The 13,491-nt window shown below is 49.4% G+C and overlaps 1 protein-coding gene across 1 annotated transcript; it reads right to left on the bottom strand.

Moving 5' to 3' along the window:
• Positions 1–1,887: 1,887 nt before the first annotated feature.
• SLC27A5 (solute carrier family 27 member 5) lies at positions 1,888–13,038 on the bottom strand. The gene is made up of 10 exons (XM_012752421.2): positions 12,313–13,038; positions 11,722–11,931; positions 11,002–11,160; positions 4,869–4,993; positions 3,953–4,147; positions 3,773–3,863; positions 2,954–3,152; positions 2,649–2,746; positions 2,308–2,438; positions 1,888–2,218 (listed from the first exon to the last, which is right to left on the bottom strand). The coding sequence occupies exons 1-10, from the start codon at positions 13,001–13,003 to the stop codon at positions 2,042–2,044; spliced, it is 2,076 nt and encodes a 691-aa protein (XP_012607875.1). The 5' UTR covers positions 13,004–13,038; the 3' UTR covers positions 1,888–2,041.
• Positions 13,039–13,491: the final 453 nt, after the last annotated feature.

The raw sequence follows: 13,491 nt of genomic DNA on the forward strand, positions 1-13,491 counted from the left end.
AGTTCAAAACAAGCCTAAGCAAGAGCAAGACCCCGTCTCTACTATAAATAGAAAAATTAATTGGCCAACTAATATATAGAGAAAAAATTGGCCGGGCATGGTGGCACATGCCTGTAGTCCCAGCTGCTTGGGAGGCTGAGGCAGGAGGATTGCTTGAGCCCAGGAGTTTGAAGTTGCCGTGAGCTAGGCTGATGCCAAGCGACACTCTGTCTCAAAAAAAAAAAAAAAAAAAAAATCATTGAAAATATCCTGGTTTTTTAATAAATCTGGAGTTTATTTTTGACTGTGTATGTATTAGAAATCTCTTTTCTTCTATATAAAAATCCAGTTGGCCACGTGTGGTGGTTCACGCCTATAATGCTAGCACTCAGGGAGGCCAAGGCAGGTGGATCGTTTGAGCTCAAGAGTTCGAAACCAGCCTAAGCAAGAGTGAGACCCCGTCTCTACTAAAAAAATAGAAATTAGCTGGACATCTAAAAAAATATATATAATTAGCCAGGCATGGTGGTGTATGCCTGTAGTCCCAGCTACCCAGGAGGCTGTGGCAGGAGGATCGCTTGAACCCAGGAGTTTGAGGTTGCTTGTGAGCTAGGCTAACGCCACGGCACTCTAGCCTGGGCAACAGAGTGAGACTCTGTCTCAAAAAAATAATAATTGGCCAGGCGCCGTGGCTCACGCCTGTAATCCTAGCACTCTGGGAGGCCGAGGCAGGCGGATTGCTCAAGGTCAGGAGTTCGAAACCAGCCTGAGCAAGAGTGAGACCCTTTCTCTACTATAAATAAAAAGAAATTAATTGGCCAACTAATATATATAGAAAAAATTAGCCGGGCATGGTGGCGCATGCCTGTAGTCCCAGCTACTTGGGAGGCTGAGGCAGGAGGATTGCTTGAGCCCAGGAGTTTGAGGTTGCTGTGAGCTAGGCTGACACCACGGCACTCACTCTAGCCTGGGCAACAAAGTGAGACCCTGTCTCAAAAAGAAAAAAAATAAGTAATAAATAGTCAATTGTTCCCCAACATTTAGTGGATGTCCACCTTGTCTTCACTACTTTCACATATATCAGGTTCCAAAAGGTCTGTTCCTGGATTGATCTAGTCCACTCCTGTGACAATACCGTGCTGGCCAGCTGCTCCTACACCCTTGGCCTTACCCAGACAGAGTCATCCCACAGGCATAGTTGAGGTCCCTGGTGGGGAGTCAAGAGGACCCTAAAATGGCCAGGCGTGGTGGCTCACTCCTGTAATCCTAGCACTCTGGGAGGCCGAGGTGGGCAGATTGCTCGAGGTCAGGAGTTCCAAACCAGCCTGAGCAAGCGTGAGACCCTGTCTCTACTATAAATAGAAATAAATTAATTGGCCAACTAATATATAGAGAAAAAATTAGCTGGGCATGGTGGTGCATGCCTGTAGTCCCAGCTACTTGGGAGGCTGAGGCAGGAGGATTGCTTGAGCTCAAGAGTTTGAGGTTGCTGTGAGCTAGGCTGATGCCACAGCACTCCAGCCTGGGCAACAAAGTGAGACTCTGTCCCAAAAAAATAAAAAGATCAGGAGTTCAAAGCCAGCCTGAGCAAGAGTGAGACCCTGTCTCTACTAAAAATAGAAAGAAATTAATTGGCCAACTAAAATATATATAAAAAAAATTAGCTGGGCATGGTGGTGCATGCCTATAATCCCACCTATTCAGTAGGCTGAGGCAGGAGGATTGCTTGAGCCCAGGAGTTTGAGGTTGCTGTGAGCTAGGCTGATGCCACAGCACTCCAGCCTGGGCAACAGAGTGAGACTCTGTCTCAAAAAAAAGAAAATAAAAAAAAAGAGGACTGTAAAATAAGGTCTCTGGGGGCACTAGGTGCTGCACTGCCACTGTTCCTTCATCCACACAGACACAGACTTAAGTGTATACATTCGAGTTTATTCTCTCACTGCTACAGGGCCTACTGTCATTTCCAGTGTGGTGAGGTTAGGGATATGGTCAGTCTGGGTTCATGACAACCTCATGCAGGCCCAGGGTGAAGGTGACACTGAGTAGGGTGGCAGTCAGAGGGTCAGAGCCTCCAGGTTCCCTCACACACAGCCTGGTATATGTCTGCTGTCAGAGGCAGGAAGGTCTGGGCCTGGTTATCCAGTACAAACAGTGGGTCAGCGATGACACCCACATTGAAGCCCTCACGCACCAACTGGGCCTTCACTAGTTTGAACGTGCTTGTGATCTCCAGGGTGTCCTGCAGAGTGGTGATCATAACCCCCAGACTGTGACAGCCACCCCTGGCCGTTATCCCCCACCCACCTACTCCTGCCACCCTGGACTCACCTGGATACGGATGAAGTGAGGGGCAGCGTAGGCAGGGAGCCAAGCACGGACGTACCGGAATAGCTTCTGCCCATCGAAAGTCTGGCCGGGGACCAGCTGCACAGCAGCCATGCCCACCTTACCCTCACACCCTAGGAAGCACACTGGTCACTCTCAGCTGAACCATCTCGAGGGGCCCACAACTGACCCTCCTGCCTCGCTCAGCTCTGCTCACTGGCTGTGCGACCAGGCAAGTCTCTAAACCGCTCTGTGCCCTAGCAGTTCTCCACCTATAAAATTGGAGTAACAACCCTCCACCCACAAAGCTGTTGTAGTTTTAAACTGAGGCGAACCCTCCGCACCTGGCACAGACACGCCATAGACGTTAACCTCCTGCAAGAAGTCCACCTGCGACAACACGCCCTCCACCTCCCGCGTGGACACGTTCTCACCCTTCCACCTGCGGGGTTGGACCCGAGCTTACGACCACGCCACGCCCCTGGCAAAGGGGAGGCCCTGCCTCTTGCCCTCCAAGCCCCGCCCCCTCCGGGATCCGGAAGTCCCGCCTCCAGTCTGTCTCCTTCTGCGATCAGAAAGCCCCTGCGGCCCCGCCCCAGCCCCAGCGGCCCGCTCTCCTAGTGCCGCCCAGATAAGCCCCGTCCCAAACCGGAAGGTGTCCCCAAGGCGGTCGCGGAAATAGAGGAATCCTTCGCGATCCATGGCCAGTACGTCCCCGGAGTTGTAGTAAACGTCACCCGTGCGCCGCACGTCCCGCACCAACTTCCGTTCCGACAGCTCTCGGGGGCCGCGATAGCCCGTGAAGGGTTGGCGGCCTAACACCTGGGCCAACAGGATCCCCGCCTCCCCTGGGGTAGGAGTAGGAGTATTAAACAAGCAGCAGCAGCTCTGGAGCCCACCGGCCTCCTGCTGGAGGTTTCCACGATGGTAACTCTTCATCACTCAGGACTATGCCAGAGACAGACACAGAGTTCCAGAGACATAGGGGCGGAGACACAGAGAGACCTTGAGAGACTGGGGCAGGGGGACACCAAAAATAAGAGAAGCAGAGAGAAGGTGGCATCAGGAGCCCATGAGAAACAGGAAAATATAACAAGGGATGGAAGAGAGATAGAGATAAATGGCGGCGGGAAGAAAGATATGAACAGGACCCTGCAAGGGCCCAGAAGAGAAGACACTAAGAGAAGGTCCAGGACAAAGGACCTATGCCTAGGAAGATGCGACCTTCACAGAAAATTCGAGAAAACAGTTCATATGGACACCAAGAGACTCAACAGACCAGAGTGAGAGATTGAAGTAAGGGTCCCAGATGGTGGTCTGACAGGCTGGGGACTCAGGGTCCAGATGAGGGCTGCAGATACCTCTACTACAGCACCAGTCCCAAGGTTTTGGGCAGCTTGTTCCAGCCAAGGAGGAGAGAGGGTCTCCACCCCTTCCACACCCAGGAAAGGCTCTCCGGCCCTCATACCTGGCCCCACAGGGATGCAGAAGCCCTGATTGTCCCTCACAGGCTCCTCTGTCTCTGTGTCGAACTTTACCAGCTCAAAAGGGGACAGCATCTGGGATGAAGGGTGGGGAGCGTTGGCATAGTTCTTTGGGCTCTGTCTCAGTCAGAGCCACTGTCACACCAGGCACCGGACCCACTCACTCGAAGGAAGCAGCTCGTCTTGCCCACAGCTCCACAGCGCCCCGGATAGTTAACAAAGCCGATGTTGCCCTCTGTGGAGCCGTAGATTTCCCAGATCCGAATGGGACCAAAGCGCTGCTGGAAGGTCTCCCAAACGTCAGCCCGGAGTCCATTGCCCATCGCCAGGCGGACTGTATGTTTCTGGTCCTCTGGTTGCTATAGGGATGGCCCCAGAGGGTGAGGAGGAGGTACCCTCAAGGGTATGCCCTGGAACCTTTACCTGGAGGGGGGCTATCTTAGGGCATTTCCTTGGGCACATATACCTAGGGGATCTACCTGGAGTTCTTACTTGAGAATAGTTATCAGAGTTTTTACCTGGAGGATTACCTGAAAATCTTGCCAGGGGGAAGTTCCCTAGGGGGGGCTTTTACCTGAAGGCAACCTGGGGAGTGACTGAAAGCCTCATCTTGAGGAGTCACCTGAGGGTAGTTACTTGAAGCATTTCCCTGAGGGATATCTGGAGGAATAGCCGGTGACTTTGCTTGGATACAGTTACCTGGGGACCATAAGTCCTTGCTCTCTAAGGGTGAGGCCAGCTCACACCTAGTGAGTTTACCCTGCTCTAGGCACTTTGTATACACTTAATTCATTCAATTCTCATAATACTGCCTTGAGGTAGGGGCTATTATTATCCCTTTTTTCCAAATGAGGACACTGAGGCTGAGAGAGTTAAAGTCACCTGCTCAAGTTAGCACAGCTGATCATCAAAGGAGCCACTATCAGAAAATTTGTGTAGAACTCATTATCTGGGGCTCTTGCTTGGGATGTTACCTGAGGGACCTTGCTTGAGTCCAGTACCTGAATCTTTACCTGAGACTTTTTCCTAGGTTTTCATACTTGGGATGTTCACCATGGAGCTCTAATCCTAGGGCCTCACCTGGGGAGTGTTACACAAGTACCGTAGGACCTCGCCCACATATAGGATCACTGTCACACCATGCTGCCTGCAATCATCCCAGAAGCTGGAGGCAGAGAACTTGGGGGCCAGGACACAGGTGGCACCTGGAAGGGAGGAGAGGAGGGGGTTTCAGGTCATGCTTCCAAGTTGCTGTAAGAAGTTGCTTTGATTAACCTGAGTGTGGTCCCCTGAAACACAAGACAATGTCAAGTTCATCGCTGTGTCTTCAGCCCATTCAGGGCTGCTCCCATAAGAACACAGCCCTGGGTTCAAATCCTGTCTCCAGGATGTGTGGAAAGCTGAGTGGCCAGTACAAAATGTACACTGCTAAATATGGGCTGTGGCTATTAATCTTCTTGATTATGATAAATGAATGCCCAGCTAGGCAGATGGGTGGATGGATATGGTGGATGGATAGAAAGATGAGTAGGTGAATGAATAGATTAGGTGGGTGAATGAGTAAATACATGGATGGAAAGATGAATGGATAGATGTGAGGATAAATAGATGGGTGGATGGATGGCAGGGTGAAGAGGTAAGTGAGTGGATGGATGGGTAGGTTGGTGGATGAATGTATTGATTTGGATGGACACTTGAATTAGTAAGACTTAGGGGCCACTATATTCACTCCAGAAAAGTGATCCCTCCCTCTTGATCTCTGCTGCATCTGGCTCTGTGGAAGACATTCTCCCTACCCCAACCCTAATCTTCAATGAAACCCTGCAAGCTAAATATCATCATCCCTACACCCCAAGGGACAACTGCTCATGTGATGTGATCAGTGAGGTAACAAGTGTGTGTCTTCTTTGATGCTGTATTTTTGGTGGGGAGGTAACATATAATGCCCTCTGTGTGAAAATGAATGATGAGGCCGGGTGTGGTGGCTCACAACTGTAATCCTAGCACACTGGGAGGCCAAGGCAGGCGGATTGCTCAAGGTCAGTAGTTCGAAACCAGCCTGAGCAAGCGTGAGACCCTGTCTCTACTATAAATAGAAAGAAATTAATTGGCCAACTAATATATATAGAAAAAATTAGCCAGGCATGGTGGCGCATGCCTGTAGTCCCAGCTACTCGGGAGGGTGAGGCAGGAGGATCGCTTGAGCCCAGGAGTTTGAGGTTGCTGTGAACTAGGCTGATGCCATGGCACTCACTTTAGCCTGGGCAACAAAGTGAGACTCTGTCTCAAAAAAGAAAGAAAGAAAGAAAGAAAATGAATGATGAGTCCTTTAAGGAAACAGCTTTGGCTGAGCGCAGTGGCTCATCCCTGTAATCCTAGCATTCTGGGAGGACAAGGCGGGCAGATTGCTCGAGGTCAGGAGTTTGAAACCAGCCTGAGCAAGAGCAAGACCCTGTCTCTACTATAAATAGAAAGAAATTAATTGGCCAACTAATATATATAGAAAAAATTAGCCAGGCATGGTGGCGCATGCCTATAGTCCCAGCTGAGGCAGTAGGATTGCTCGAACCCAGGAGTTTGAGGTTGCTGTGAGCTAGGCTGATGCCATGGTACTCACTCTAGCCTGGGCAACAAAGCGACACTCTGTCTCAAAAAAAAAAAAAAAAAAAGAAAGAAACAGTTTTGTTTGCAAACCCTAATGAAACATTTAATTCAGGAAAGGTCTTCAAGAGCTGGTAAAGCCAACAGGGGAGCATTCTCCATCCATCTTAGCCTCTCTAAGGCAGGACAACAGGCATGAGCCATCTCCAATATAATGAGTTAGGAAGCACAAAGCACTCCTACCAAGGTTCTTTCCAAGAATTATTGAAACTAGCCAGGGCAATGGCTCACACCTATAATCCTAGCACTCTGGGAGGCTGACATGGGCAGATCGCTCAAGGTCAGGAGTTCCAAACCAGCCTGAGCAAGATAGAGACCCCGTCTCTACTAAAACTAGAAAGAAATTAATTGGCCAACTAAAAATATATATAAAAAATTAGCCGGGCATGGTGGCTCCTGCCTGTAGTCCCAGCTACTTGGGAGGCTGAGGCAGAAGGATTGCTTGAGCCCAGGAGTTTGAGGTTGCTGTGAGCTAGGCTGATGCCATGGCACTCTAGCCAGAGCAACACAGTGAGACTCTGTCTCAAAAAAGAAAAAGAATTATTGAAACTAATTAGAATAAAAAGAATAAAGAATTCTAAACTAATTAGAATAAAAAGAATAAAGAATTATTGAATCTAACAATACCTCTTGAGAAAGTTTCCAATCTAACAAGCAATTTGGGGAAAGAGAAACAGAGACCTAACAAGTAAATATGACAAGGAAACAATTTAACTGTTATAAAATCAAATTTAAAAAACCTACCTATTAGAGCTGGAACCCATACTACTAAGTGAAGTATCCCAAGAATGGAAAAACAAGCACCAGATATACTCACCAGCAAACTGGTATTAACTGAGTAGCACCTAAGTGGACACACAGGTACTACAGTAATAGGGTATAGGGCAGGGGGGAGGGGGGCGGGTATATACATACATAATGAGTGAGATGCATACCATCTGGGGGATGGTCATGCTGGAAACTCAGACTTGTGGGGGGAGGGGAGGAAAGGGCATTAATTGAAACCTTAAAATCTGTACTCCCATAATATGCCGAAATAAAAAAAAAAAAAAAACCTACCTGTTGGAGAAATTAGAACATGCACTGGACATTAAATGATATTACAAGTTTACTGTTAATTTTCTTAGATGTGATAATCACTGTAGTCATAGTTTTTAAATCCTTATATGTTAGAGATTCATACTGCAGTATTTACAAGCAAAAAGATACAGCATCTAGGCCAGGCACAGTGGCTCACTCCTGTAATCCTAGCATTCTGGGAGGCCGAGGTGGGCGCATTGCTTGAGGCCAGGAGTTCAAAACCAGCCTGAGCAAGAGTGAGACCCCATCTCTACTATAAATAAAAAGAAATTAATTGGCCAACTAATATATATAGAAAAAAAAATTAGCCAGGCATGGTGGTGCATGCCTGTAGTCCCAGCTACTCGGGAGGCTGAGGCAGCAGGATTGCTTGAGCCCAGGAGTTTGAGGTTGCTGTGAGCTAGGCTGATGCCACGGCACTCACTCTAGCCTGGGCAACAAAGTGAGACTCTGTCTCAAAAAAAAAAAAAAAAAAAGATACACCATCTTGGATTTTCTCTGAAATAATCCAGAAAGAGGAGAGTACATGTGAAATAAAACTGGCAACATGTTAACAATTGTTGAAGCTAGATGAGGACACATGAGACATCATAAAACTATGTGCACTTTTATATATGTTTGAAATTTTCCATGAAGAAAATTGTTTTTATATTTTTAGTATTTTATTTTATTTTATTTTGAGACAGAGTCTCACTCTTTTGCCTGGGCTAGAGTGCTGTGGCATCAGCCTAGCTCACAGCAACCTCAAACTCCTGGGCTCAAGCAATCCTGCTGCCTCAGCCTCCCGAGTAGCTGGGACTACAGGCATGTGCCACCATGCCCGGCTAATTTTTTCTATATGTATTAGTTGGCCAATTAATTTCTTTCTATGTATAGTAGAGATCGGGTCTCGCTCTTGCTCAGGCTGGTTTCGAACTCCTGACCTCAAGCAATCCGCCTGCCTCGGCCTCCCAGAGTGCTAGGATTACAGGTGTGAGCCACCGGCCCAGCCTCTTTCTATTTTTATAGTAGAGAAGAGGTCTCGCTCTTGCTCGGGCGGGTCTTGAACTCTTGAGCTCAAGCTATCCTCCCGCCTCAGCCTCCTAGCATGCTAGGATTACAGGTGTGAGCTACCTCACCTGGCCGAAAATTGTTTTTATTTATTTTTATTTTTTTATTTTTTATTTATTTTTTTGAGACAGAGTCTCACTTTGTTGCCCAGGCTAGAGTGAGTGTCGTGGTGTCAGCCTAGCCCACAGCAACCTCAAACTCCTGGGCTCAAGCAATCCTTCTACCTCAGCCTCCCGAGTAGCTGGGACTACAGATATGTGCCACCATGCCAGGCTAATTTTTTCTATATATTTGTAGTTGTCCAGCTAATTTGTTTCTATTTTTAGTAGAGACAGGGTCTCGCTCTTGCTCAGGCTGGTCTTGAACTCCTCAGCTCAAAAGATCTGCCCGCCTCATCCTCCCAAGAGTGCTAGGATTACAGGCGTGAGCCACCATGCCCGGCCTGTTTTTATTTATTTATTTTGAGACAGAGTCTCACTTTGTTGCCCGGCTGGAGTGCTGTGGCATCAGCCTAGCTCACAGCAACTTCAAACTCCTGGGTCAAGCAGTCCTCCTGCCTCAGCCTCCCAAGTAGCTGGGACTACAGGCATTCGCCACCATGCCCGGCTAATTTTTTCTATATGTTTTTAGTTGGCCAATTAATTTCTTCCTCTTTTTAGTAGAGATGGGGCCTCACTCTTGCTCAGGCTGGTTTGGACTCCTGACCTTGAGCTAGGATTACAGGTGTGAGCCATGGCACCCAGCCTGCAAAAATTGTTTTTATTTATTAATTTTTTTTATTTTTATTTTTTTGAGACAGAGTCTCACTTTGTTGCCCAGGCTAGATTGAGTGTCGTGGCATCAGCCTAGCTCACAGCAACCTCAATCTTCTGGACTCAAGCAATCCTCTTGCCTCAGCCTCCCGAGTAGCTGGGACTACAGGCATGTGCCACCATGCCTGGCTAATTTTTTTTTCTCTATATATTAGTTGGCCAATTAATTTCTTTCTATTTATAGTAGAGACGGGGTCTCGCTCTTGCTCAGGCTGGTTTCAAACTCCTGACCTCGAGCAATCTGTCCGCCTCGGCCTCCCAGAGTGCTAGGATAAGCCACTGCGCCCGGCCCAAAAATTGTTTTTAAATATGAGAGTAAAAGACATCCAGGAATGGGGGGAGGGTAATAAATGAAACAAGTACTGCAAAATGCTAATAGCTTAAGCTGGATGGGCACATGAAGATTCATGTAGAAAAATTTAGAAATGTTTGTATGTTTCAAACTTTTTTTTTTTTTTGAGACAAGTCTTGCTCTGTCACCCAGGCTAGAGTCTTGGCGTGTCAGCCTAGCTCAAGGCAACCTCAAACTCCTGGGCTCAAGTGATCCTCCTGGCTCAGTACCTGGGACTACAGGCATGCTCTACCATGACCAGCTAATTTTTACTATTTTTAGCAGAGATAGGGTCTCACTCTTATTCAGGCTGGTCTTGAACTCCTGAGCTCCAGCAGTCTTCCCACCTCGGCCTCCCAGAGTGCTAGGATTATAAGTGTGAACCACCACCCTGGCCTGTTTCAAACGTTTCATGATAAAAATTTGAAAACAGAAAGTACAGGCCGGGTGAGGTGGCTCGCACCTGTAATCCTAGCACTCTGGGAGGCCGAGGCAAGTGGATTGCTGGAGTTCAGGAGTTCAAAACCAGCCTGAGCAAGAGCGAGACCTTGCCTCTACCATAAATAGAAAGAAATTAATTGGCCAACTGATATATATAGAAAAAATTAGCCAGGCATCGTAGCGCATGCCTGTAGTCCCAACTACTCGGGAGGCTGAGGCAGGAGGATCACTGGAGCCCAGGAGTTTGAGGTGCTGTGAGCTAGGCTGACGCCACGGCACTCACTCTAGCCTGGGCAACAAAGTGAGCCTCTGTCTCAAAAATAAAATAAAATAAATAAAATAAAATAAAATAAAATAAAATAAAATAAGGAACAGGCTGTGCAGAGGTTCCAGTCTAAATTCTGAGGCAGGTATCCAGAGAGACAGCCCCATGGAGTGCTTGTGGGGCATTCCCTCACCAGCTTCTCCTTGGGCGGTGTCACAAATCAGCATCTCCATCACTTCCTGAGCACCCCAGCTACCCTGAAGGCTGGTAGCCATTACTCATATTAGCTCTTGTTACCTCCTGACCAAAGCACAGCCATTAGGGACCATCTGGGTCTCCAAGCCTCTGTCCATGTGTCCCCACTCAAAATGAGACTAGAAGCATATATTCAAGGCAACTTGAGTCTATGCTCCAGGACTGCAGTCCTCAAACTTAGCCCAAATAAACTCTACTTATACTAAAAAAAAAAAAAAGTGAGACCCCAGGATGCTAGATGTTTCACCTGACAGCCCCACCCTGACACTCAACTCTAATAGTCCCATAGACTGGAAGGATTCTCAGAGAAGGGCTTACCGAGCTCTAAGCAGCCAAGGACCCCAAGGACAAGCCCCATCGCGTGGTACAGAGGCAGAACTGTGTAGACCACATCATCAGCTGTGACCCCACAGAAGGACAGCATCCTGCTCATCTGCAGTACCCGTTCATGCGTGAGGATGACTGGCTTTGGGAGGCCTGGGGAATGAAGGAATGGGAATGGTGGGATAGGGAAAGGACAGCATGGAAGAGAGGGCGTCTCCAGCAGTCAGGGCTATACAGGGGGAGGGGAGGGTTGAGGCTCTCAGAGGGTGCTCAAGTGTGGGCATTTGTGTTTGGGTTCAGAGGCTGAATTTGGACTTGGAGTAACGGTCAAGACCAAAGGTCAGTAAAGGTTTCATTCGCTGTTTAATAAACAGAGGCAGGCTGTAATCTTAGCGCTCTGGGAGGCCGAGGCGGACAGATTGCTCGAGGTCAGGAGTTGGAGGTTGCTGTGAGCTAGGCTGATGCCATGGCACTCACTCTAGCCTGGGCAACAAAGTGAGACTCTGTCTCAAAAAAAAAAAAAAAAAAAAAAAAAAGACAGAGGCAGGATTCTGGCACTGACCACTCAAATCACATTGGGGTCAGAGTTCTGGCCAATGTCAAGATCAGAGAGCAGCACGGTTTCAGTGTTCAGCATTGGGACACAGGTCAAGCTTGGGGTCAGGTCAGAGTGAGAGTTCAGAGTCTGGGGCTAGGACTGCTGGGCACCCTCACCAGTAGTCCCGGAGGTGTAGATGAACAGGGCAGGGCTTCGCCGTGTGATCCCAGCACGAAGGTCAGCAGGCACTGGATCAGGGGGTGCAGCTTCCAGTGCTGCCCCCAGAGCCCCCACACCGGGTGTAGGGGAAGTATGGCTGAAGTAGAAGCAGCGGATGTTCTCAGCCTGCAGCTTTGAAAGAATCTCCTCCAGGCTCTCCCGGAGGTCTGCAGGGATGGGTCAGAGGAGAAACTGAGGCAAGGCTCACCTTCAAGGTCTCGAGGGGGAACCTGAGACCTGCAGATGGGGGGTGGGGGGAAAGAGGAGTAGCTAACAGAGAAAAGCTTCTGCTTTCAACAAAGAATCCCAAAGGAACCCATTGTTAGTATTTTTTAGTGAAGAGAATTGAAATAGCCAGTGTGAAAAAAATTTAAACTCTGGTGACCTCAGAATTACTTTCCAGTTATGGTAAGTTTTGACTCTACCTGCCTGAAAAGGTGGGTGGGGGGAGAGCAAGGGCCTTTTTGCCCAGCCCCTCCCAGGACCCCATCCTCCAGGTGGTCCCTTGCCCCCTTCCATTCACTCTCCAGTGGCTCCAAGGGCCTCACCTGGGTCTACCACCAGCACTCGGGCCCCAGAGCTCAGCACTGAGTGTACCAAGGGTGCCCCTCGGGCATGCGGGTTAATCCAGGCTGCTGGGCAGCCCAGCTTGGCCAGCCCCAGACACAAACCCAGAGCAGGAATGCCCTGGGAGGCCAGCACCAGAAGGGCAGCGGGCTCCCCGGCACCCAGGCCCATGGGGCCACCCAGCTCTGCCTTCAGGGCCCATGCCGCCCGGCCGGCCTGGGCATCTAGCTCGCCAAAACTGATGGAGTGTGCCCCAGGCCCCGTCCACACCAAGGACACCTGGCCAGGCTGAGCTCTTGCCTGCCGCTCGATTGAGTCCACAAAGGTGTCGGCCGGCTGTCGGCTCAAGCGCATCCTGATGTCCAGGCCCAGGTGAAGGATCTTGGCCAAGAAGGCCACATCAGCAAACAGCCAACGTAGTCCTGGGGGCGGCCGTGCAGGAAGCAAGGTCAGTGCGAGGGATGCAACCACCAAATTCTGCCAGTGAGGCATCCATGGGCTGAGCCAGGGCTGCACCAGCACAGCCAGGCTGAGCAGCACACAGCATACACGGTCCCCTAGGAGCCAGCGTAGGGCCAGGGCCAGAACAGCTGGCCACGCTGGCTGCCCCAGTCCCCAAAGCAGTAGCAGCAGCAGTAGCAGAAAGGCCAGCCGCTGTAGGACACCCATCATATCAGCTGTCTCTTGAGAAGTGGCTGTGGAAAGCCCAGGCTCACCTTTGTCCCCAGGTTCCCAGATGTTGACTTCTGGGAATCTCTCTGCTCTGCCCCACATCACTGTTCCTGGCCCCAGGTGGTGGCCTAGGCACTGTCAACAGTGGCTGCTCTTGTGCCCAGGACTCTGCCCCCTGCACCACCCCCTCACACCAAAGGTCAGGCTTGGTTTGTTTTTTGTTGTTGTTTTCAGGGTTGGTTTTGTTAGTTTGTTTTGTTTTGTTTTGTTTTGTTTCGAGACAAGAGTATCACCCTGTCACACAGGCTAAAGTACTGTGGCATCAGCCTAGTTCACTGCAACCTCAAACTCCTGGGCTCACTCGATCCTCCTGCCTCAGCCTCCAAGGTAGCTGGGACTACAGGCATGCGCCACCATGCCCGGCTAATTTTGATCTGTTTTTAGTCACTGGGCTAATTTTTTCTATTTTTAGTAGAGACAGGGTCTCG

Source organism: Microcebus murinus, chromosome 16 (genome assembly GCF_040939455.1).
Source record: "Microcebus murinus isolate Inina chromosome 16, M.murinus_Inina_mat1.0, whole genome shotgun sequence".
Lineage (NCBI taxonomy): Eukaryota > Metazoa > Chordata > Mammalia > Primates > Cheirogaleidae > Microcebus > Microcebus murinus.